A 25,924-nucleotide genomic window follows, 5' to 3' on the forward strand; every position below is an offset into this window, starting at 1 on the left:
AGCTCTTTGTATTATATTCACCACTTGCCTTCCCACCTATTTTTATGTCATCTGCAAGCCTGGCAATAGTACATTCAGTTCCCTCATCCAAGTCATTAATATATATTGTAAATAATTATGGCCCCATCACTGATCCCTGTGGCACTCCACTAGTTACAGATTGCCATGCTGAAAATGCCCCTCTTATCCTAACTTTCTGTCTTCTATCAGTTGGCCAATTTTCTACCCATACTAATACTTAACCCCAATTACCATAGGTTCTTATCTTATTATGTAGCCTTTTGTGCAGTACCTTATCAAATTCTTTATGGAAATCCAAACAAATTGGGCCCAATTTTACCATCAAGTTGCACTCACTTTCCTTGCCCGCCTCCTTAATGGGCTGCACACCCAATCTTACCGGCACTTCCCGCTATACGAGTGCGTTAGCCCATCCAGATTCAGTGCGAAACAGACATTGGGGGGGGGGGGGGGTCCGCTGCCATTCTGCCTGTGATCAGGGATGGGAAAGGGAGGAGGAGCCTGTGATCAGTCTGGGTGGTGGGGGTTTGGGGGCATAAGGGAGTCACTAAAATCTGTGGGAGCTAGGGGGAGGCATTATCCAGCCCTGGAGCGCTGTGGCAGGGGAGGTGCATTCTATCATTTTTTTTTCTGTGGATGTGCAGGTGGGGGTGCCAATCAGACCTTTCAAGGATTATATATCATGATTGCATAAACAAACATTGAACAAATGTTATTTTGTTCAAGGAGCACATTTGGAGCCCAAAGATTGAAATGAAGTGTGACTTACATTGAAACATACATTGAAAAATTTATATATAAACTAAATAATCAGGTTAAACATGTACAAACATATAATGATCATGTAGTAACAAGGACAGACAAAACAAGTTCAATGGATAATGGAAATGGTGGGTAGGATATTGAAAGAAGGGTCATCTTGAATTAAACATGTTAAAATTGCAAACCAACACAATTCCTACATTAGAAGCACTTAAGTATTTATGAATTTCATTATTTAACAGCTTCATTAAGAACTTGAACCATATAATAATATTGAACATAGAATAGAATAAAAGGATTTCAGCGTGTGAAATAATTAATTGCAGGAAATATGAATAAGTCACTATTGCAGATTTGTAGAATTATATACCATACCTCTAGGCCCACTAGCAACCACCGTTGCTGATGTTTTTGCATAAGAAATTCGAGAACTGATACATAGTACTTTATTGATACTCAATTCCTCATCTGCCAGAGTAAAGGAAAATTGATTATGCACATTATTTTCAATATATTGTATATTATGTTAAATCAACATCTTTATCCTTTTCTAATAAAAGAATAACAACCTGAAACATGTTCTCCCTCCACAGACCTACTGCATTGCCAACATCTTCTGCTTTTATTTATTTACTAATATCCTGTACCTCAGTAGAAAACACAAAAAATGTACCAGAAACATTCAATGAGAGTTAGGGACTTAAAGTAATTAATCTTAATAAAGAAAAAGTACTACAGCAATTAATGGGTCCAAATGCCAAATAATGGCCAATATTCTAGAATTATAAATGAGGTGGCTGCAGAGATAGTGGATTTATTGTGAACATTTAAAAATATCTAGATTGAAGTTCTAATACCAGCTTGGAAGGTAGGAATTGTAAATCAAGAAAGAAAGGAGAGAGAAGACAGCAAACTACAGGCTAGTAATCAGTTAGCTTGACATCAGTTATTAGAAAAATGCTGGAATCCATTATTAAAGAAGTGGTATGAGACCACCTAGGAAATTGTAATACCTAGAGTCATTAGGGTTTTATCAAAGATAAATTGTGGTTTGGCCAAACAGTTTTTTGAGGGTAGATAAAGGGAAAGCAATGGATTTAATATTTCTGGATTTTCAAAAGGTATTCAGTAAGATGCCACACAAAAAGTTGCTGAACAAGATAAGGCCTCACATGGTGCGGGGTCATATGTTAGCATGGATTGGCAAAAAAACAGGAGTGTAAATAAATAGGTCATTTTTAGGTTGGCAGGCTGATACTTGCAAAGATTAGTGCTTTACTACAGCTATTTGCAATCTATATTAATGTAATATAAACTAACTTTCGAACAATACAGCAATAGGTGGAAAGTAAGCTATAAGGATGTTACAAAAATCCACAAAGACCAGTTAAGTAAGTGGAAAAGAAGGAGGTTATATATTATTCACTTTGGTAGGAAAAATAGCAAAACAGAATATTTTTGAAAGGCGAAAATATATTAAGTGTTGGGGTTCAGAGGATTGATTGCCCTTGTACACAAGTTCAGTAGTCAATTAGGTAGGCAGATAATATATAGGCCTTTATTGTAAGAAGCTGAAATACAAGAGTGGGGAAGTCTTGCTGCAATTGTTGATGGGCTTTGATGACACTGCACCGTTAAGAATTGAGGAAAATCAAGACTAAAAAAATGAAATTGTGATAAAATAAAGAAATGGGATAAAACAGAACAGATAAGTATAGCTGTCTAAATGGGTATTTTGATATGCCAATTATTGTTTACCTAAGTGACTATGAGAAAGCAATGGTGTATATGAGAAGTGACTTTAAATTGGAGACAGAAGAGAATAATTTTCACCTAGATGCTAAACGTTTGGTCCATGGGGTGAAATAACCATACATTTAACATCAGTAAGGTCCTTAACACCAGGAATACTGGGTGGAATTCTCCTTCCCGAGCTGTGGTAGATTTATTGGCAGGCAGGAATGGAGAATCTAGCAAGAATCAAAAGGTAAGAAACCTGGCAACGTAAAAACACCAATTCTCCCAATGGTAGGTAGTCTTCCCACTGATTGATGGCATGAATGCCATCTGTATTCTTCTGCATCCCATGAATGTTCATTAAAACAACTGCCCATTTGCGTCCCATCAGGCCTTCCAATTTTGTATCATGCCACCATGAAATTACATGAGTCAAAAACTCAATTGATAAAGAGTACTATGCACAAGATGGTCCACAGTTCACAAAAGACTTTGAAATCAGTGCTGCACTCTTTCTGCTAAAGTGCTGTGCTGCTCCTGATGCACTGTTCATCACTCTGCCAGTTCCTGCTCTCCATCACCATGCCAAGCTGGTCCTGACGGACAGCACTATGCTACTGGACCCATGCGCCCTCTTGTGTAACCTTTCCAGATCAGTACTGTGAATGGGATTGGAAAGTACGGGGATCTTCTTGCCCCTGGTGCCACACACCAGTATCTATCTGGACAGTAAAGTGCTGTGAGACTAATGCAGCAACTGCAACAAGGGTCTGAAGTTCAACTGTGGGTGGAGTGCAATGTGAGGCCGGGGCAAGAGGGGAGGGGGTGTGTGGCCTGACATAAACAAGTCGGGCAATATGGAAGGAGGGAGGGAAAGGATGGGGGCTCACAACAGTAAGTAGAGGTACAAGGAGATGGAAGAAAAAGATAAACAATAAAAGGCAAAGAGAAGATCAAGGACAGAGAAGCCAGACCCAACAAGGCTGCTTAAAAATCTCAAAACAAGAAGGTCAAAGGTTTCATCATTTACTGAAAGGGGTGCATGACACTCCAGATGACATGGAGCATAGATGCCTCAGAGACGAATGTTTTGGGGGATGGTGAGTGAATCGAAGAACGATCTTCTTCTTGAGGATGCTAGCCTTTTTGTTCTGGGTGCTGACATCCTGGTGAAGACAGGTGGGCTGGAGAGAGTGATATGAGCCTGCCTGGACTGGTATTTAAATATGGTGCTGGGACCTTCGAACCAGCCCGCTGATGGCTGAGACCAATTGATTTTTGGACACTAAGGGGATCAAAGGACACGGAGATCAGTAAAGTGGAGTTTAGGTATAGGGAGCACAGTTTCAAAATGTGTTGATTACGCCAAAGTCAGCAGTTAGATGAACAATGCAGAGAACGTCAAAAGACTTAGAAAGTGATGAAAAAAAAAGTGATGAAAAAGTAATGGATGTGATTCCACATGAGGTGATCCACTACAGTAAAAAGAAAATGAATGAAAAATGTGGATTAGTCAAGAGACCAAATGGTTCAAATACACAACTCCTTGAAAATGCAAGTGAAGATAAATAAAACTATAAAAACCAGAAGTATTATAAATAGAGGCAGAGGATAAAAATACAGGAAAAACTTGCAGTGTAACTGGTATAAATGAACACTCCCTAAAAATGGCCACAAACTGTGGACAGCCTTGAAAGCACCAAGCTCTTTTAGAACTTTTTACACAGGCGGCAGTATTTTGCAAGCCTACTGCAACTGTCCGCATCACTGACGTTTCCCCCAACTTTCTTCATTCCTGCCTCTGCTACTTTGGTGCAGCCAGTGTATGCAGATCAGCATGAGGGCAAGGAGTATATGAAAGTAAAAGCTTCGTGAAAGGGGGAGCTCATTACCCAACATCTGTAATGATGGAATAACCACTCTATCCCTGGGATTGAATGGACATGAGGCGAGCTCCCCCCCCATTCCCCATGGCGGGGGTGGGGGGGGGGGGGGGGCATATGGCACTGCCCACATCAGTGCCCACTTGGTAATGTTCCGGGGACAATGTCCAACCTAGCCCTCTAACCCCCTGGTCTTCCAAGTGACTTCGCACACCCCCACCCCCCTCCGCTCTATCTGGCATTGTTATCAGGACTGGTTTTCGTTTTCAAAAACCAGAACTGATTTGGCGAGGGGGGTGGGGAGCATTCAATGGGGCTGTGCTGTGGCATGGAGGGGTTTAATTATATTTAAATTTATTTAAATTCATGCAAATCAGTTTCATTCACTTTCTGGTCATAAACTTGATCATGTCATCGGTGGGGTAGTTCTGAAACCAATTTCTCATCAGCTCAAATCCCATTATGGCCCTCTCACAAGGTATAGTGGCCAGAACAGGATTTGCTCCTTCAACGAATGGGCCTTCTAAATTTCACCAATGTCCCAGGCACACCACCACAACCATCCTACGTATGTTCTGTCATGGGCAAGGAAGTCTACTGAAAATCACCGACCACCCATCCTCATTTGCTGAATCAGTACACCAGTGCTTAACACCACTTGTAAAATCACTGAGGGCGGCAAGGACACAGAACATACCCTGGTGGGGGTTTCAATGTCCATCACCAACAGTGGCTCAGTAGCACCACTACTGACCAGGTTGGTTGAATCCTAAAGGACATAACTGTTAGAATGGGGCTGCAGCAGGTGGTGAGCCAACCAACAAGAAGGAAAATCCTACTTGACCTTGGCCTTGCCAGTCTACTTGTTGTAACTGCATCTGTGCATGAGAGTATTGATTGGAGTGACTAACATACAGTCCTTTGGAAACAAAGACCTGTCTTCACATCGAGGATACCCTCCATCATGTTGTGTGGCACTACCACTGTGCCAAATGGGATAAATTTCAAACACTTTGGGCTATCAACAGCAGCAGAATTGTATTCAACCACAATATGTAATGTAACGGCTTGGTATAGCCCTCCCTCTACCGTTACCACCAAGCCAGAGGATCAATCTTGGTTCAATGAAGAGTGCAGGGGGCACTAAAACAGCAGCACCAGGTTACCTAAAAATGAGGTGTCACCTAGTGAAGCTACAACATAGAACAATTTGCATGGCAAACAGCACAAACAGCATGAGGTAGACATTCCTATCTTCAAATATGGAGCAGCCCAACTCATCAATGCAAGGATAAAGCATTTGTAGCCATTTTCAGCCAGAAGTGCCAGATGAAGAATTCATCACAGCCTCCTCCTGAGGTCCCCAACATCAGAAATGCCAATCTTCACCCTGTTCAAATAATTCATTCCATGTGGCATCAAGAAAGCACTGGATGCTGCAAAGGCAATGGGTCCTGAGAACATTCCAGCAATAGTATTGAAGGCTTGTGCTCCAGAACTAGCTGCACCCCAAACCAAGCTTTTCCATTACAGATTCAACATGGTATCTACCTAGCAAAATGGAAAATTGCCCAGGTATGTCCTGTCCACAAATCTAACCCAGCCAACAACTACCCTGTCAGTCTTCATAAGAATACAGGCCATAGCACTTAGGTGCAGAAATAGGCCATTTGGCCTTTATCCTGCTCCACCATTCAAGAAAATCATGGTGGATCAGGTCGTGGACTTATCTCCAGCTTCCTGTCTACATCTCACAATCCTTGACTCCATTGTCTAACAAAAATCTATCTAACTCAACCTTAAACAAATTAAAAGATCTAACCTTCACTACCTTCTGGGGAGGAAATTCCACACTCAGATTCAGAATAACAGGTTTCCCTTTTAAGGCAATGTACCCCAGCTTCTAGTTTTCCTTCCAAGTGATATCTATCCTATCCAGTTCCATCAAGATTTTATAGACAGAATTTTCTGGCCATTCACACAAGTGGGATTCTCTGGTCCCACTGCAGAGAATGGAGATTTCACCTAGCACCGAATTCTCCATCCTGATTTCCAGCAGAGGTGTTGGAAAATTCAGGCTTACAAGTTTCAATAAGATCACTTCTCATTCTTTTCAACTCCATAGGGAAGATAGGCCTGACATGTTCAATCTTTTTACTGTTGATTATCTGCAAAGTGATGGGCAATATCACTGTCGGTGTGATACTTGCTTAGTGATAATGTGGTCACTGATGCTTAACTCCAGAAGTGAGGTGAGAGTAACTGCCGTTGACATCAAGCTACCAGTTGGCCAAGTGTGGCATCAAGGACGCCTAGCAAAGCTGGAATCAATGGGGATCGGGGAAAAACTCTCTAATAATTGGAGTCATACCTAGCACAAAGGAAGACGCTTGTAGTTGTTGGAGGTCAAACCTCTCAGTCCTGGAACATCGCTACAGGAGTGTCTTAGGCCCAACCATTTTCAACTGCTTTATCAATGACCTTCCCTCCATCATAATGCCGGAGTGGGAATGTATGCTGATAATTGCGCTATGTCTAGCATAATTCGCAACTCCTCAGTCCATGTCTATTTGCAGCAAGACCTGGACACATTCAGACTTAGGCTGATATGTGACAAGTAATATTCATACCATACAAGTGCTAGGTAATGATTATTTCCAATAAGAGAGAATCAAACCATCTTTCCTTCACACTTAATAATGTTCCTCCTCCTCCTCCTCCTTCTCCTATGGAAGAAATTGGTGACCATAGCCTGTTGTAATTCCACGGTAAGCTAAACTTACATTTTTTAAGTAAACTTACATTTAGTTTACCATGGAATTACAACAGGCCATGGTCACCAATTTCTTCCGTAGGAGGAGGGGGAATACTAAGTGTAAGCTTAATTTACTTGAAGATATAGTACAGGACTACTAGCAGACAGATTTACTATAAATATTCAACAACCACTGTTAAGAGGAAAGGACAGCTGTAACTTCTTCACAGCCCATGCCAAAGTGAAAAACACTCTAAACAATGTCTGTTCATCACATGGTTTACATCCTGGTTATTTACTCACTAGCATATTCTCTCCGAAAGCAAATATCACAACCATTGGCTCGGTCCTTGGTTATGCTTGACAAATTACTGCAATAGTCTGCCATTCTAAACACACAACATTCACTAGTTACCCTTTATTGATCTTCATCATTACATCTTCAAAAAAGATTGGTCAAATATTATTTCCCTGTCATAAGTTTGTTTAATCATACTTTCTAAGTGCCCCTTTACCTATTCCTAATAATAGATTCTAGCATTTTGCCCATTATTGATTGTAAGCTAACTGGCCTGAAATTTTCTGTTTTCTCACAGCTTCTTTTCTTACAGCTTCTTTTCTTAATAGCACAATTTGTCTCTACCTTTCAAATCCTTGGGAACTGTTCTTGAATCTAAGAAATTCTGGAAGATTAAAACCATGCATCCACTATTTAAAAATTCTAGGATGCAAGTCTTTGAATTTCAAGAATTGATTACCATTTAATTACACTAATTCCTCCAGTACTATTTCTTTATTTACACTGCAATTTCATTCTTACACATAATATGACATTGTATTTTCCCTCCCACGTCAGAAGTTTGTTACCCGATTCAGTTTGTGAAAAAATGTTTTGCATCATTACATTTCTCATTAATTTGAGAGGAAAATATTCTTGTGTTCCCAAACATAAAGAAGCTGTCCAGCTCCCCAGTCAAAAAGCATTTGGACTGCCAAAACAGGAATAAAGTGCTCAATTCCCATAAATTAAAACAAATGAGAAACTCAAACGTGAGCTATCAAATTACTATAAAGTAACTCAAACATTACCTGACAATTCCTGAACCACTGCACTGGTTGGAGAATGAAGGCGACAGAAAATGAGACCTGATGTGAAATTCCAGATAATAATTTCACCATCATAACTTGAGGTGGCAAGCAGATTAGGAGCACACAGGGCAACGGACAAAATATCATCCTTGTGGCCATTTTCCTGTATTTATTTTAAAAATTGAAATCATTCAAAACACTCATAGATTGGGAAAATGACAGTTAAAATATAATTTATTATATTAATGCTGAATTGTGCAATGTGCAAACATAAAGAACTTTTTGGCAAATGTAATCAGGATATAACAACTGTCAACAAAAGCCATTTTCCATACTTACCACAGCATAAGTTATCATGAGTGGTACATTAACCCACCATAAAAATACAACACATCACAGCTCATCAGCATAGAAAGCTGGCACAGACTGCACAAATGGCAGCCACTTTATTTGATGTGGTAAATCAAAATCTCTTAAAGTGACTGAATATAATGATTAGGATATCTCTGATGCATGTGTCATATTATGTCAGATTTATAAATGTTACCATTAGCAGTGTTATCAATTACTGGTCTGTGTTATTCCCTTAGATATAGCTCAATTAGTTCCTCCAAAAGTGGTCAAAGAATCTGAGGAGCACCCTAATGACCTGAACTGGATTTTTTTTCAGATGTGCCTTTCTGTATAGTCTGTTCAAAAGCAGATTCAGAAACACAGAAGGTCAGATAGAAATTATTGAGCTACCTCATTTCAGACAGAATGTGAACATTCAGACTAACATACAAAGCAAATTCCAGGTATATGATACTCTATTGAAGTCCAAAAAGTTAGTCCATCCATCCGTCTTTTCGCTTTCATATGTTCAACATCTGCTGCCTTGTCATTTTTTTACATCTGTACAAATTCATTTTTTGCTAAAACACAACACTTCAACATGATTGAAGGGGAAGGGGTCGGAGCAGGGGAGAGGGTGGTGTTCAATGCAGGAAGAATCAACATAATCAAGAACGTATGTCCAAGAAGTGGTCCAGCAAAGTCCACGTCAAGTCTCTACCACAGGCAGTCAGGCCAAGCCCATGGATGCAATGGGGCAGGTGCAGAAGAGGACTTCATTCCTTGTCATAGAAGGCAGTCTCTGACCACGCCTTTGCTGTCTTTATCCTGGTGTGGCCACCATACATGTCGAGAGCCAATTATTTCATTTTGATGATTCCTGTGTGACTAAGGTGAAGTTCTTCTAACACTAGTGTTTGGAATTTTGGAGGGTAATAACTTTGGTAATAATTTTGGAGGGACCCCATAACAAAGCCATCTTGCAGAGTCAGCTCAAATCTGTGCATGTGGTAAGGCCTAAGCTCAGTAGTCATTTTGGGGTGCACTCCAATTTTAATCTGTGTACAAGTAAAATTTGAAGAGTATAGCATCCTTTTGCATTTCAAGTCATTTTTGATCCACTTTAATAGGTAACATGTCTCTTTGGTTTACATTCAAAGTAATGACTTCACTTCGGGTTGTGGACCTGTGATGTAACAGAAGTCTGGAAGGTGTGTTCACATTTTCATGATTCTCAGCAGAGCCCCGAAATACAATTTTATACTGGTAAGCAGATAACAACAGTGCCCAGCTTTGTAGGCGTGCAGTGACAAGAGTCGGGCTTTGTCACGTCAAGGTAATTAACCAAGTCAAAGGCCTGTGGTCTGTAATTAATGTGAATTTATGCTCATATAAATATTGGTGGAATTTCTTAATTGCATAGATTAATCCAAGGGCTTCCGTCTCAATTTGGACATAACTTTGTTCTGTCTTGGGCAATGTGCATGAGGCATAATCAATGAGTCTTTTACAACCATCAGGAAATGCGTAGGAGATGAAAGCCTCAACGTCATATCCACAAGCATCACAAGCCAAGCTGACAGGCAACTTTTAATTGAAATGTGCCACAACTTTAATGGAAGTGATTTCTGGCTTGGGTTCCTTGAAACTTTCCTGACAGACTTGTGATCAATATTTTGCATTCTCCTTCAGCAGTGGTGCTGCCATGGTAGCCTAACTGGAAATCAACTTGTCACAGTAATTCACAAAAATGAACGAAGCTCCTTAATATTTTTGGGTTGTGGTGCATTCACCACTGCATTCACTTTTCTGGGTGAGGTTGAGAGGCCAGTTTCATCGTTCTCATGTCCCTGTGGATTTCAGGAATGAACATTTGGATTTCTTACAGTGGATGCCATATTTTTCCAGCCTATGCAGGACCCTGCCTAGATTTTCTAAATTAGTTGGGAGGTCTTTTTCCAGTGATGAGCATATTGTCTTGGAAACAGATTACACCAGGGGGGCCCTGCAGCATTTTGTCCATTGAATAAGGCTTCTGATGTTGTGATTCTGAATGGTTGTCATTTGTATTGATACAGACCTCTGAGGATTGCATCTTTTTCTGCTAACAATCTATGCTGTATTCTTCTTTCAATTAATCCACAAATGAAATGATCACGCAAAGCTTACTCCAGATAATCCTTAAGGTCACAATATCCTACTACTTTTCTCAAATCAGCAAGGAACTGGTAAACTAACTCACCCTCATGCTGTTCTCTTCGGTGAAACTTGAATCTCTCAGCAACAGCAAAGGGTTTGGGATTAAAATGCTTTTTCCAAATGTCCATAAGCTCTTTAAAGCTTTTATCTATTGACTTGTCAGGGTAATTGGATTTTTCAATACAGCAAAATTTTTCATTCCAATGACTGTGGGAAACACTTCCGCCTGCTTTCCCTCTTCATTCTCATTCAAAAAACTCTTCCTTTTGCTTAACATAAACTACAAAGTCAATAGTAGCTTGATCAAAAGCTACTACTAATGAAAAGTCTCATCTTCATTATCACTTCTAAACAATTAAGAATACAAACACACACACATATGCATCTACTTCTGAACTGAGCCTCCCATGAAAGTGTAAGGTTACCCACTTTGGCAGAAATAATAGTAGGAGGGATTATTATTTAAAGGGTGAAAAGCTGCAGCATGCTACGGTGCAGAGGGACCTGGGGGTCCTTGTGCATGAGTCGCAAAAACCCAGTCTGCAGGTGCAGCAGGTGATCAAGAAGGTGAATGGTATGCTGGCCTTTATAGCGAGGGGGATAGAATATAAAAGCAGGGAGGTCTTGCTGCAACTGTACAGGGTACTGGTGAGGCCGCAGCTGGAGTACTGTGTGCAGTTTTGGTCGCCGCACTTGCGCAAGGATATTTTGGCCTTGGAGGGAGTGCAGAGGAAGTTCACTAGGCTGATACCAGAGATGAGGGGGTTGGACTATGAAGACAGACTAAATAGACTGGGTCTGTACTCGTTGGAGTTTAGAAGGATGAGGGGGGATCTTATAGAGATGTATAAGATAATGAAAGGGATGGATAGGGTAGAGGTGGAGAGATTCTTCCCGCTTAGAAAGGATAGCAGGACTAGAGGGCACAGCCTCAAGATAAGGGGGGAGCAGTTTAGATCGGAGTTGAGGAGGAACTTCTTCACTCAAAGGGTGGTGAATCTCTGGAATTCTCTGCCCGTTGAAGTGGTGGAGGCTACCTCGCTAAATATATTTAAGTCACGGGTAGGTAGGTTTTTGACAGACAAGGGAATTAAGGGTTATGGGGAGGAAGCAGCAAAGTGGAACTGATCCACTTCAGATCAGCCATGATTTTATTGAATGGCGGGGCAGACTCGCAGAGCTAGATGGCCTACTCCTGCTCCTATTTCTTATGTTCTTATGTTCTCATGAAAAACTGGAAATCACTTTTATTATTTTCCCCCTAAAAAGGATACATCTGGAACTCTGTTTTAGCAACCCTACTGGCAGGTTTCTCGTAAAGCATTTCTTTTAACTAAAATGTTCTTTTACAAAAGCATAAACGTTCCACAAACATCATAATAACTCAATAATAGAAGTATGTCCCTGAAAGAAATTTAAAATGTAACTGTTGCATCTTGTAGCAGGTTTTTAAGGATATAATGATTGTAGCATCATTGAAACATTTGTAACGTGATTGTTCTAGAGGATTATCAGAGGTTTCTAATTCGTTGTAATCTCTAACAAAATTACTCATCAGGTATTCTTAGCAACATGCAGTGATGTGCTATATTTCAAAATGTTCATTTTTTTGTAAATGTGGGATCACAATTCACAAGATAAATTAAGTTAATTGGGTTATATAGTTTTAGCTTCTTGTAAGATTCCTTTTAATGCTGCAAAATATTTCACAGGTGCTAGCAGAAAACAAAAATAAATAAAAACTGTTAACACTCTAACATGCAGAATTATATGGAACAACCAGTTCTTACTGCATCATCTATCCAGTGGAGTGATGGATACAGGGTATCACACTGGTCATCCTGAATGTCCTGTAAAGAAAGTATCAGCTGGGTCAGAAAAGAAACATTTCAAACAACTTGTAAACAGAAGGCATGCTATAGCCTATATCAAGTCCACTGAAATCTCCTTTGTCACTTGATCATGCACTTTCGTTTGTTTATATATGTCTGCACTAATATATAGAAACATTAAAAAACATCATTACAACTCTGCCAGCATGGGCTTGGTAGGTCCAATGGTCTCCTTCTGTGCCATAACTGATTCCATGATTCTTGATTTCACGTACCGGGAAAATATTTATCCTTTTGTCCCAGCCAACAGATATGATATATCTTGAAAAATCAAAGAGATAAAGAAGGGGAGTATACTGGTTAGGAACTGAAGATTTTTCAAACTTTCCCAAACAGACTCGAACATGTAACAAGCACGTACCCATTTTTGTATATTTCTGCATAAATGCAATCGCTAACTTCTTCGGTTTTGTCCCCAGCTGAAAGGTCAGATTATTAAATCAGTTCATTGCTTCCTGATGCGTTAAATTAGATTAAAAAATACAACATTCATTAGCCACTTCACCTTGTCTCAGAGTTTGTATACATCGCCTATCCTGATAGTTCCATTTCTTCACATAACCATCTCTGCCACCCGTTATTAGCCTAGAAACAAAGCAGTTGTGTGACTCTTAAAATATGTCAATGGCAATTCAAACACATCAACTAACTGATTTATTATCATAATTCAATGGGCAATGTATGAAACATTAAAATATGCTCACAAAAATTTAACTAGGTTGACATCTCATTTTGAAAATGCTGAATGTGTTTGCATATAGCACCAGCCATCAATCAAAGTGGCAACAGTGAGGGCATGCTTTATTACATCATTTGAAAATGACTGCAAGACCTATTGATATTATCCAGGAATTTCCACTTCTTTTCCTGTGCATCTAATGTTTTATTGCATTTAACGTACATTTTATTTTAGATACTGGCCATCCTCTTAAGATATTATCATTTTCTAACAACATACATTTTTTTGAATAATTCCCCAGAAATTTATTCCATTTAAATGGGAGTTGAAAACCATGAATGCTAAAGAAAGTCATTCACTGTATTAAAAATATCACTATTAAGAGCTCATCGGGGAATGAGAGAGGGGCAGGGCGAGATCTAACCCTGAACCAGCCATCCAGAAGTTCAGCTTTGAAGAACAGGATCCATTAACACCACACTGTTTTCTCCCAGAATTCATTAAATGGCTTTTTAAGTAATACCATTTTCAGGAGAGGCTGGGTAGTACAAATGTTAGTAATGAATAGGCCTGCTCTTGGATTCTGCTTATAAAATTCCATCCCAGCTTCCTAAGTGAAGGAAAGTGAATGCAAACAGTGGGGTGGACTGTCCTTTCCTGTCCCACCCACTTAGCAGGATTCACATATCATTTTTTCTTCTTTTCCATATGACTTAATTTCAACTAATCATCTTTTCCTTTCTATATGAAACAACTTTATAAATTTAACACTTTCACACAAGAATCATAGAATGGCTACAGGACAAGAGAAAGCCACTCAGCCCATAATATTACTGCCAGTTCTAACATCTAAGCTCATTGCATTCCCCATCTTGTCCTTGTAGCTCTTCAAATCTTCTGTCTTCAGGTGCTTATCTAGTTTTCTGTTGAAAGCCACCATTAAATCTGCCTCTATCACACTTACAGGCAATACATTGCAGTGCAAAAATATTTTCCTTGTGCCACCATTGGTTCTTTTGCCAAGCACCTGAAACCAATGGCCTCTGGTTATCAACTTAATTGCAATGGAAATAGTTTCTCTCCATTTACTCTGTCTAGACCCCTCGTGATTTTGAGCATCTCCATCAAATCTCCTCTTAGGAGAGAAAGCCCAGCTTCTCCAATCCGTATAAGTATCTGAAGCCTCCCATCCTTAGAACCATTTTTGTAAATTGTTTTGCACTCTTTCTAAAGCATTCACATCGTTCCTGAAGTGCAGTGCTTGGAATTGGAAATGATACTCTGATTGAGGCCAAATCAGTTTTATAAAGATTCAAAATGCCTCGCCTTTGTAATCTGTGTCTCTGCTTATAAAGTCCAGAATTCCATATTCCTTTTAAACCACTCTCTCAACGTGTCCTGCCACATTCAAGGATATGTGTATATACACTTCCATCTCTCTCTGTTCCTGCATCTCCTTTGGAATCGTACACTATGATTTTGGTGCCACCCTCATTCTTCCTATCAAAATAAATCTGTAAATGCTCATCATAGTGAAAGTATTACTCAATTCAGTTTTAAGTGAATCAATATAATGAGATTTTTCTAATAATTGTAATTACACCATACCCAAAATCTTATAACTAAGCAGCACTACTGCAACATTTAGATCCATCATACTGTACCTTTTTTCACTGGTGTCAAAAGTCATGCAAGTTATAGCAGCATCTCCATGCACTCTAGTGAATTCAGATACAAGGTGGCCAGTGTCCAGATCCCACACTTTCACAACCTCATTGAACAAATAGAGGAACATTTAGATAACAGGAATTTGGAAAATACTTCAGTTTTCACAAAGGGTCATCCTGAATTGAAACGTTGACTCTATTCTCAATCCACTAATGCTGTCAAGACCTGTTGAGATTTTCCCGCATTTTCCGTTTTTGTTTCATTAAATACTAGCTTTGTTTGGTGTGGCACTGTATTGAATACTTTTTTAAGTCCATATACACCACATCGACAGTGGCAAAAGAGATACAACCAACTTCAGGCTATCTGTGCAGCATAACAAAATTGATTATCACAAGTAAACTTGATAACTTAATAAACAGCTGTAAATCTGGACCCCGAATCTGAAGATTCTGCATGACCAAGTGTCTTTAAGGGAGTGACAACTTAAATGGACTACTGAAAATTGGACAAGAATGTAGTTGGATTTCCAAAACGTAACCCTGTAGGGATTCTGGGTAAACACTCGCAATTGCTAAGAAATTGGCTGAAAAATAAAAAACCATCAGTACTCATCAGAGAAGTTATTAGGGTTGTAGGGAGGCAGGGAATGAAAAAACACTGTTGAGGAGGGTGTCTCAGGGCTCAGCATTAAGATCACTACTGTTTCTAATTCACAGAAATGACTTGAATTCAGAAACATACTGCAAAGTGGACAACTTTTCAGGTAATACCGATCTAGGAAAAGAAGGAAGTATGGAGTACAGTACGGAGGATAAAATACCAATATATGCAGAATGATGGCAGATAAAAGATTCAGCTAGGTAGAAAATACTGCACCTAAAGAAAAAAGTCTTGCATTTATCTAGCACCTCCCATGACCAAAGAATGCCCATGTGTTTTACAGCCAGTGAGGTATTTTTAAAGTGTAGACATTGTTGTAATACAGGAAAAACAGCAGGAAGTTTATATACTGCAAGCTCCCACAACAACAATGTTATAATGACTATACAATCTGTTTTTTCTACGTTGAATGAGAAATAAATGTTAAATAGACAACAAGGTTAACTCACAGCTATTTTTTTAATTAGTGGCATGGTATCTATCTTTCATATCCATCTGAGAAGAAAGATAGGCCCAGAGTAAAATGCTCTTTTAAAGAATCAGTGCAGACTCAATGGGCTGAATGGCCTCCTTCTGCACTTTAGGGATTCTAAATATATTCTACCTATTTGAATACAGGAACGAGTCTGGAATAAGATGAGGTGAAAAATATCTGAAGTACGTATCCTATATTTGAGGGTGGCATGGTGGCACAATGGTTAGCACTGCTGCCTCAGAGCGCCAAGGACCCAGGTTCAATTCCAGCCTTGGGTGACTGTGTGATGTTTGCACATTTTCCCCATGTCAGTGTGGGTTTTCTCCAGGTCCTCTGGTTTCTCCTACACTTCAAAGCTATGCAAGATAGGTTGATTGGCATACTTGGTGTTGGGGATTAGCAGAGCAAATACATGAGGTTACAGGGATAGGGCATGGGTGGAATTGCTGTCAGTGCAGGCTCAATGGGTGGCACAGTGATTATAGCGCTGCTTCAGTGCGCCAGCAACCCGGGTTCGATTCCCGGCTTGGGTCACTATCTGTGTGGAGTTTGTATGTTCTCCCCGTGTCTGAGGGTTTCCTTCAAGTGCTCCGGTTTCCTCCCACAGTCCAAAGATGTGCTGGTTAGGTGGATTGGCTATGCTAAATTGCTTCTTAGTGTCAGGGGGACTAGCTAGGGTAAATGTATGTGGTTATGGGGATAGGGCCTGGGTGGGATTCTGGTTGGGCAGACTCAGTGGGCTGAACAGCCTCCTTCTGCACTGTAGATTCTATGATTCTATAGACCAAATGACCTCCTTCTCCACTGTTTGGATTCTATAAGTCCTGGCTAAGGAACAGTGTGATTAGTGCTGACTGAACAGCTAAGAATGCTTATCATCTTTCAGGTTCTGGTCAAAATATCAACCTATACCCTTTCTTTTTTCCACTGACACCTTCCCCTTCTCAATGAAAAGAGGAATTCACAGTTAGAAAATTCTTAAAGGCAAACCTGAATATCTGCTTGTGGCAGAGCTGGTAGTACACCACCAACGTCACTCAAAATTAAAAAATGGTATTGCTGCTCAGAAGTACATTATTCTTAGTCAAATGGCATCATAGAAGTTACTTTCAGGAAAATCAAGGGATCTAGTGCAAAGTAAATATGTGCTTCAAGGAATGGGTGATATATTTTTAATCCTGCTCTCAGTCAGTCTTAGATCATCAAATGCAGGATCAAGTGAAAACATGTCATCAGGGCAAACAAGGAATAGGAAAATCATGAAAGACAGGCCTACATGCACCAAAAAAGCACATCTATTAGCAGAACCAAGAATAGCAGTGTCAAGTTATCAGTGTTAAATTATCCAATACTCCTGATGGGGAAGATCATTTAAAAGGCAGTTACAGTCATGCCTGGCTGTGTGAGTCATTAATGTTTAAAATAAACAAAAACCCCTTGAATCTAGTTATAATTACACGCATTGCAGCAACATCACTTTCTCACCAAAATTATTTTTCTTTGAACAGTTTGCTTACTTACAGATTCTTCACAGCAAGTGACAACTTGTCTCCTTAACTTATTGTATTGACAGCACAGAACAGGCTTCCTGTGTGTCAAGCCTCCATTCAGTATCTCTCTGCAAATAAAATACCATTGGATTCATTAACTTTAATCAATATTACCTTTCTTTATTCATTTATGGGATGTAGGCTTCACAGGCTAGAACAACATTTATTGCCCTTCGCTAATTGCCTTTGAGAAGGTGGTGGTGCCTTCCTGAACTGCTTCAGTCATGAGGTGTGGTGTAGGTACACCTCCAGGATTTTCACCAAGCTAAAGTGAAGAAATGGTGATTCCCAAGTCAGGATATTGTCCAGGCTTTGCTGCATTTGGACATGGACTGCTTCAGTATATGGGGAGTTGCGAATGATACTAAATGATGTGCAGTCATCAGCAAACATTCAAACTTCTGACCTTATGATGGCAGGAAGGTCATGGATGAAGCAACTGAGGATGGTTACATTGAGGAACTCCTGCAGTGCTGTCTTGAATTGAGATAATTGACCTCTAATCACCACAACTCTGCCTCTTTCTGCCAGGTATGACTCCTACCAATGGAAGTTTTCCTGGATTCCCAAACAGCTAATCTTACTTCAAATATAAAACAGCTAGCTATCCACATTTTTATGCTTTTTGACTGAAATCATAAAACAAATATTATCCCAAATAAACAAAATCTATATAATAGACCATACAAAAATTATTCTGATTGGGGCCCTCAAAAAGCAAAATCATTCTTTTCATAAACGAAAACAGAAAATACTGCAATATATCAGTAAGTTGGGCAGCATCTGTGGAGAGAGAAACAAAGTTAACATTTCAAGTCCATATGACTTCTTCTGAGCTAAAGAGAGGGGAAATATTATGGACTTCATATTGTTTAAGAAGGGGTGGGGCAGGTGGTGCAAAGAAGTGATAGGTGGGAGCTAGGAGAGATTGTAAGAAAGATGTGTAGGGCATAAGACAGAGGAAGTGTTTAAGTTTAAGTTTTAAATTTATTTATTAGAGTCACAGCAGGCTTACATTAACACTGGAATGAAGTTGTTGTGAAAATTCCCTAGTTACCACACTCTGGCGCCTATTCGGGTACACTGAGGGAGAATTGTAGCCTGGCCAGAGCACCTAACCAGCACATCTTTCGGAATGTGGGAGGAAACCAGAGCACCCGGAAGAAACCCACGCAGACACAGGGAGAACGTCTAGACTCTGCACAGTCAGTGACCCAAGCCAGGAATCGAACCTGGGTCCCTGGCGCTGTGAGGCAGCAGTGCTAACCACTATTATGTTATGTGTTGTTGGCAGTGATAAGGACTAGGGAAGGTGCTGATAGTGGTATAAAGCTAAGATAGCAGAATGTGTTACTGCGAGAACAAAGGACAATGCCCCGTGGAAAAAAAAGCAAAAGAACAAGTGACAGATGTTCCTGTGGCGAAGGTTTGCATTGGGTCAAAAATACTTTGGATAAAAAAGGGTTAACACGGAGGAGAAAGGTCACATCTAAAATTGTTGAACTCAGTGTTTAATCCCAAGAAATGCAATGTGCCTAACTGGAAGCTTTATTTCTTCTTTGTGACATTTTCTTATATCTGTTTGATTTCATGTGGTTGTAATTGATGCCATTAATAATGGCCACACTTGTTCAGCAAAATGCTTTTCACTGCTTACCTGCCCTGGAGCAGTAGTAGTGCCAGTGAATCAGCTGCAATGTAGAGTGCCTTCAGTTCCTGAGAATGATAACAAGCAGCCAGATCTCCATTGATTTGACTGACTGTAGGTTTCACAGTGATTAGACATGTTTGATCTTCGATATCCCAAATCTAAAAAACAGACTTCAGTGTGATACCACTGATGAATTATCATTGCTATGAAGACAGGCATGCTACTTGATGATTTATAGGAGAGAATAATGATGAGAAGAACAATTTCAGTATAAAGTACTTTCCTATCTATATAATAATAAAGACAGCAGCACCTCTGTAATCCATACTCCCATCATCCATCAAAATCTCTGCAGGTTTAAAACTTGCTCAAGAAATAACCCCATTGTACATCTTTTCTAATTTACCATTCATTTTCTTGTCTAGTTGAAGAAGATTAAACATATTTCTCATCACATGTACCATATTTATATTCATTTTTGGATACAACAACTAAATCAGATCTGAATTTGGAAATACTAATTTAAAGGAATTCCATCCGCTCTGATGGATAATAAAGGTCAGTCTGTAGATGTAAGAAAATCACCTATTTTGTAGTAAACACTGTATGATTTATGAATTTGTTGCTTCAGTGAAAAGGTGTGGTTAAACTGTAAAACTTTTTGTTGTCACCATAGGATTGCCTTGTTAATGAGGTTACCTTCAAATTATAAGACAATTGGGTTTTAATAGTCTAATTAATGTGCTCTAATTTGAAGAACATAAATATTGAGTAGACTTAATTGCCCATTCTTTGCTCTTTTGCAATCAAATAAATTTAATCCATATTTAAAATCATGTCTTCAGTTACCAATCAGTAACCTGGGCCAACTTTTTCATCTCATGGGTGTGCAAATTTGGTGGGTCCAGAAGTGGGCATGAAATACGTTCCCAGCTGTGGTTAGCCTTGGAGCACAAGTTCATGCTGGTTAGTCAATTAACAGTCATCCAGCAAGAAACACACTTTGTGGAAGGGTGCATAAGGCAGGAAGAGGGCAGGTGTTGAGAAAAGGGAGACTGTGAGCTGGCATTTCCAACGTGCCCCCTGAGGGGGAATAACCACTGCAGAGCTGTGAAAAATAAATATCAATGTTAAAGCTGTGCCATGGGTGTCTAGGCAGCACAATCATACATAAGCCACAATGCCCAGGCACATATGTTCATTTTATCTGAGCCTTGACCTTTCATAAGAACATAAGAAATAAGAGCAGGAGTAGGCCATCTAGCCCTTTGAGCCTGCCCCGCCATTCCATAAGATCATGGCTGATCTGAAGTGGATCAATTCTACTTTCCCGCTTTCTCCCCATAACCCTTAATTCCCCTGTCGAACAGAAACCTATCTACCCGTGACTTAAATATATTCAGCGAGGTAGCCTCCACCACTTCAATGGGCAGAGAATTCCAGAGATTCACCACCCTTTGAGTGAAGAAGTTCCTCCTCAACTCTGATCTAAACTGCAACCCCCCCCCTTATCTTGAGGCTGTGCCCTCTAGTCCTGCTATCCGTTCTAAGCAGGAAGAATCTCTCTACCTCTATCCTATCTATCCCCTTCATTATCTTATACATCTCTATAAGATCCCCCCTCGGCCTTTCATCCCACCCTAGACCGAGGTTGTGGGTTAATAGTAAAGGCCAACTAGCCAATTGGCCCACCCACCAACTGTAAAGGGAGATGGGTAAATGTATAACCAGTCAATTGCTGTTAACGAAGTGAAACTGACTTCGTGTTTGCTGACAGAGCACTTGGGATCTGCTTCCATTGTTCGCCCACTGATGGAAATGTCGCACAAGGTGCAGTAATGCTGGGATGCATGCCCGGTGTCTTCTGGCATGATTTCACACCCTTCCAGGTTGGGCGTGCCTCCGAAGTATGTATGTAAAATTCTAGCCTAGAAAATCAGCCAAACTGTTGAGAAGATTTTAACAATCTGGTTTCAACAACCATCTTGATTATAGAATCGTAGACTCCTAAAGTGCAGAAGGCAGCCATTTGACCCATCGAGTCTGCACTGACTACAATCCCACCCAGGCCCTATTCCCATAATGCCATGAATTTACCCTAGCTAGTCCCCCTGACACTAGGGGGCAATTTAGCATGGTCAATCCACCTAACCCACACATCTTTGGACTGTGAAAGGAAACCAGAGCACCCAGAGGAAACCTTAAGGAGCCCCACAGGGAGAATGTGCAAACTCCACTCAGACAGTGATCAGGAATCGAACCCGGGTGCCTGGCACTATGAAGCAGCAGTGCTAACCACTGTGTGCCACCATGCCACCCGAGAACAATTTATCCCCATATAAAATTATGATGGATTTTATCTTACCTTTGATCTAATAAACACAAGTATACAGCAAGGAGACTTGTCCCTTCATTTCACCATCAGGAATAAGAGAAATACTGCTTACTGCAATATTCAATAAGGGTATACTTTCCTCAAAGAGACTTGCTCATTATGATAAACTTTTAACCTGAGGTACAAGAAGTTGACTGGGTGAGGTACAATAACTGCAGTCTTTCACAATATTATTAATTGAAGCGCCCATGTTATTTTAATTCTAGATCCAGTTAAAGGATTTGGAAAGGGAGGGGAGGTAGGGGGGATTCCCTAAATTTCAAATTGCTATATTGTTTTGTTTTCAGGAAGCACTTAAATGTAATCTTGAGATAAGTGTTTACATCACTATTTTATTGATTTATTTTGTTTCTGTATAAATGCTTGTTTAAAAAAAATTATAATCTGCAGTTTAACCTGAAGCATATAGGCTTAGAACCTGAAACCAGAAGGGTCTTCTTTAAATACGATCATATTTGGGCCTGATCAGTGATTTTACCCTGAGGCCTGAAAGGTGTTTTCTGTATCAGTCCAAACAACCAAGAAATAAGTGCCAAAACCAGAAGAGATTCAGTATGGGTTTCCTGTGGGTGCTTTGGTTGCCTCCCACAATCCAAAGATGTGCGAGTTAGGTTGATTAGCCTTGTAAATTGCGTCAGGGGACTAGCACGGGGTTACAGGGATAGTTCCTGGTTTGGATTGTTGTTGTTGCAGGCTCAATGGGCCAAATGGCCTTCTTCTGCACTGTAGGGATTCTATGAATAAATAACTTCTTAATTGTCATAAAATATGATTTTCTGAGTAATAATTTCTGCTTAATATTCCAAGTACTAAAACAAACCTCTTGCTTAATGTGAGTTCTGTTTTTCATATTTCATCAGATATTGAATCGTATGCATGTTATGAAATCTGTGAGTCGCAGATACTTTTCCTAATTACTTCAACTGAAAATCTTGTCATCTCGGAGTTTGTTCCTTAGTGTTCCAAAATGTGCAGGTTAGATGAGATTAGCCATGGGAAATGTGTGGAATTACAGGAATAGGGCATAGGGAGAGGGTCTGGGTAAGATATTCTGTCAGAGTCAGTGCAGTGGGCCTTTCTGCACTGTAAGGTTTCTATGATTCTATGAAAGTAATTTTTTTTTAGTTTTCTTGCAGGCAAGGAGCAGCAAGCAACACAAAGAGATCTAGGGTGTTGCCTGCTTCAAGGTTCTCTCCACCTCTGCCTTCTCTTCGCCTATTCACTTTCCTTACTACTGGGGTCCATTGCCTTTGGTCTCCCAACAGCTGCCCCTGACCACACAATTTTAAAGGCTGAACAGCTGTTTTCTGCTGAAGTCCTGGAATCAGCCTGCAAATTGAAATCAACCCAATGGAATAGATGTGTTACATTCCTAAGCAAGGCTAGAAGAAAAAAAAGAGCTCCTAGACTGTTATTGTTGGAAAGCAGTCAACATAATTCAAACTAAGTGTGGGCACGTCTCAGATTGAATTGCCAGTGCAATTAGAAAACTTTTTTGCCAAATACACATTTCAACAAACCATAATAAAGCTTTTCAATCCATAATGAAAAGGCCACCATTTCACTGGTCTATGACATGATAATAATGAAAAGGATGCAACTATTGTCCCTCCTGTTGACATGTATGTTCTTTGTATACTTACTATTCTTGCAGGATGTTTCCTAGAAGGGTTGAATAAAATTACAGATTTATTAAAAAAGTGCAAAAATGTGACTTTTCAAACCTTGATTATCTTGTCAACAGAGATCGAAAATATCCGACTGTCTCCTGCAGCAATACTGAGGAAGATGATAGGTGAATTGTGTCCATTTAGTCTACCAGTAGGTCGGTGTCTGTATAAAAAGAGCATCAGCAAAAGATCAAATCACTCAGAACTGAGACATTCTGACTCACCTTATACATAACCTGCAGCAGCTGTCAGAAAACAGAAGACTCCCTTACAATTGATTTAGTGAGTCAGTATCATTATAGCTGTCCTCTGTAAATGCCTTCTGTCAAAGTGCTAGCCATTTGATGGCTAGCTCTGCCTCCCAGTGGTATTCCCTGATCTGGCTATGATAAGAGAAGAATCAACTCAGCCTATAACGCTATATAGCCAATTCATTGACATATGCTGGTGCCAGGAGTACAGCCTGAGCAAATTGGCCCCATGACAAAAAAATCGAGAGAAGCAAAGATAAAAATAGCAAAATATATTTTTTATAATAATAAATGGACACACATGGAAACCCACCATCAAGTTTAAGAATCAAATCAAGCTACTAAGGAAACTATGCAATTGGAGTTTCTGTTTGCCTAGTATAGTGTAAAGAGGTGCACCACACTTACCCAAGCTCAGAGAGTTTAAACACAAGCTGCCAAGAACAAAAACTTCAGGGATGCAAACTCACTTGGATCAAATACCAAAGTTTAACCAACTGCAACTTCACAACCTACCAGTACCAATCTAATAAACCTCCTGCTATTCCCAACCTTTAGGCTATAGACTTGTAGAGACATGCAGGTGTGAAGAATAGATTTACAAACTCAAAATGTTAACTCTGTTTCTCTTTCCACAGATCCTGCCAGGTCTGCTGAGCTTTTTTGGCATTTCCTGTTTTAATTCCAGCTCCAGTAACTATCCCTTCAAATGGTTCTATTGATATCTGTCCTAACACATTCAGTGCACCTCCAGCATTGACCTCACCTTTAATTCTCAGACGGCCATCTCTGAATTAAACTAAAATTCCAACCACATCCTCTTCCTTTTCTTCATTCAAATGTTGCCCCTTTGTGATGTCATCAGTAGGCAAAGGGTTGCCTTTTACATCTGTGCTGACAAAATCCAACTCTACCAGTCCCTCAACGTCACAACTAATTTCATGCTGCCAAGCTGCCTACGATCAAGTTTTGGAGCAGCCAGAATTTTTTCCAATTGGTTACTGAGAAAACTGTAGAACTGAAAAGTAGAGCTTCAAAGTCCATGGGGGAGAAATTTGGATCATTTGTGCCTTTTATCAGGTGGTGCAAATGCTCTTAGGTCTCTTAGAATTCTCTTAGGGTTTAAAATGATATCCACGGCTTGTGTGCACACTTATGGGGCAAATTGCACCCAATGTAATACTGGTGAAAATGTTGGTGTGAAGATAGTGAACAGCTGCCATATGTATAAACATCAGGCAGATCATGACATCAATCAGTATACAATGTTTATTTCATGCCAGCAGTATCATTTTGGAGTTTAATGTTCCAGTTAAGTACCTCCCCCTACTTAACCTCTCACAAAATATTCAGCAGCACAAAGGTTTCCCCTGACCCTCACAACTCAAAGAACAAAGAACAACACAGCACGGGAAACAGGCCCTTCAGCCCAAAGAGCCCGCGCCGCCATTTTACAATGTGCTTTTCCTCTTCCACCCTTGACCCATGTCTATGCTTATGGCACCCACATTGGAAACCAGATTGAGGGGAGAATAATTTAGGGACAATTTGTTACTCCAATCAGCCTAAGAGCGCATCTTTGGGGTGTGGGAGGAAACCGGAGCACCCGGAGAAACCCACGCAACCACAGGGAGAATGCGCAAACTCCCACAGATACTGGCCCAAATCCATGTATCTGCACAGCAAACAGTGATAGTCACTGAGCTGTCGTGGTGCCCATCTGCTGGTCCAGTTTAAGCGTACACAAACGACGCGAAGTACTAGGCTACTCTCAAAACATCCAAGAGCAGCCCACGCACGACCCACCGAGTGTATGCCCCTCGTTAGACAACAAGTTGGACCGATGCACCTGTGGAGTAAAAGAGAAAACATCAACACATGTAACAGTTGATTTCCAGGAACGTCCCGAGGCTCTGATCCTTATTTAAAACAGTCTCCTATAACCCTCCATCCCTATTTCGCTCATGTGTCTATCTAAGTACACCTTAAACAAGTCCAGCGTGCCTGCCTCCTCCACCTTACTTGGCAGTGCATTCCATACCCCCCACAACCCTCTGTGTGAAAAACCTCCCTCTAGCATCCAAATTATACCTCGCCCCCTCGCCGTAAGCCCACGGTCCCTTGTGATATTTGTCTCCAATCTAGGAAAAAGCCTGCCACTGTTTACTGTATCTATACCCTTCATTATCTTATACACCTCTATCAGATCCCCCCTCAATCTCTGTCTTTCTAAGGAAAACAGCCCCAATTT

The 25,924-nt window shown here is 40.2% G+C and overlaps 1 protein-coding gene across 1 annotated transcript in view; it reads right to left on the reverse strand.

Moving 5' to 3' along the window:
• LOC145341971 (cilia- and flagella-associated protein 337-like) overlaps positions 1-25,924 on the reverse strand; it is a 94,787-nt gene that overhangs the window by 40,874 nt on the left and 27,989 nt on the right. Inside the window, exons 10-20 of the mRNA XM_080187120.1 lie at positions 23,477-23,585; positions 21,118-21,285; positions 19,364-19,515; positions 17,678-17,774; positions 15,015-15,121; positions 13,177-13,256; positions 13,033-13,090; positions 12,887-12,932; positions 12,570-12,629; positions 8,248-8,410; positions 1,159-1,251 (exon numbers count right to left, since the gene is read on the reverse strand). Of these exons, the coding sequence (XP_080043246.1) occupies positions 1,159-1,251; positions 8,248-8,410; positions 12,570-12,629; positions 12,887-12,932; positions 13,033-13,090; positions 13,177-13,256; positions 15,015-15,121; positions 17,678-17,774; positions 19,364-19,515; positions 21,118-21,285; positions 23,477-23,585 (1,133 nt within the window). The remainder of the gene's footprint in view (positions 1-1,158; positions 1,252-8,247; positions 8,411-12,569; positions 12,630-12,886; positions 12,933-13,032; positions 13,091-13,176; positions 13,257-15,014; positions 15,122-17,677; positions 17,775-19,363; positions 19,516-21,117; positions 21,286-23,476; positions 23,586-25,924) is intronic.

The sequence above is a fragment of the Carcharhinus amblyrhynchos genome, chromosome 1, assembly GCF_965287045.1.
Source record: "Carcharhinus amblyrhynchos chromosome 1, sCarAmb.v2.hapA, whole genome shotgun sequence".
NCBI lineage: Eukaryota > Metazoa > Chordata > Chondrichthyes > Carcharhiniformes > Carcharhinidae > Carcharhinus > Carcharhinus amblyrhynchos.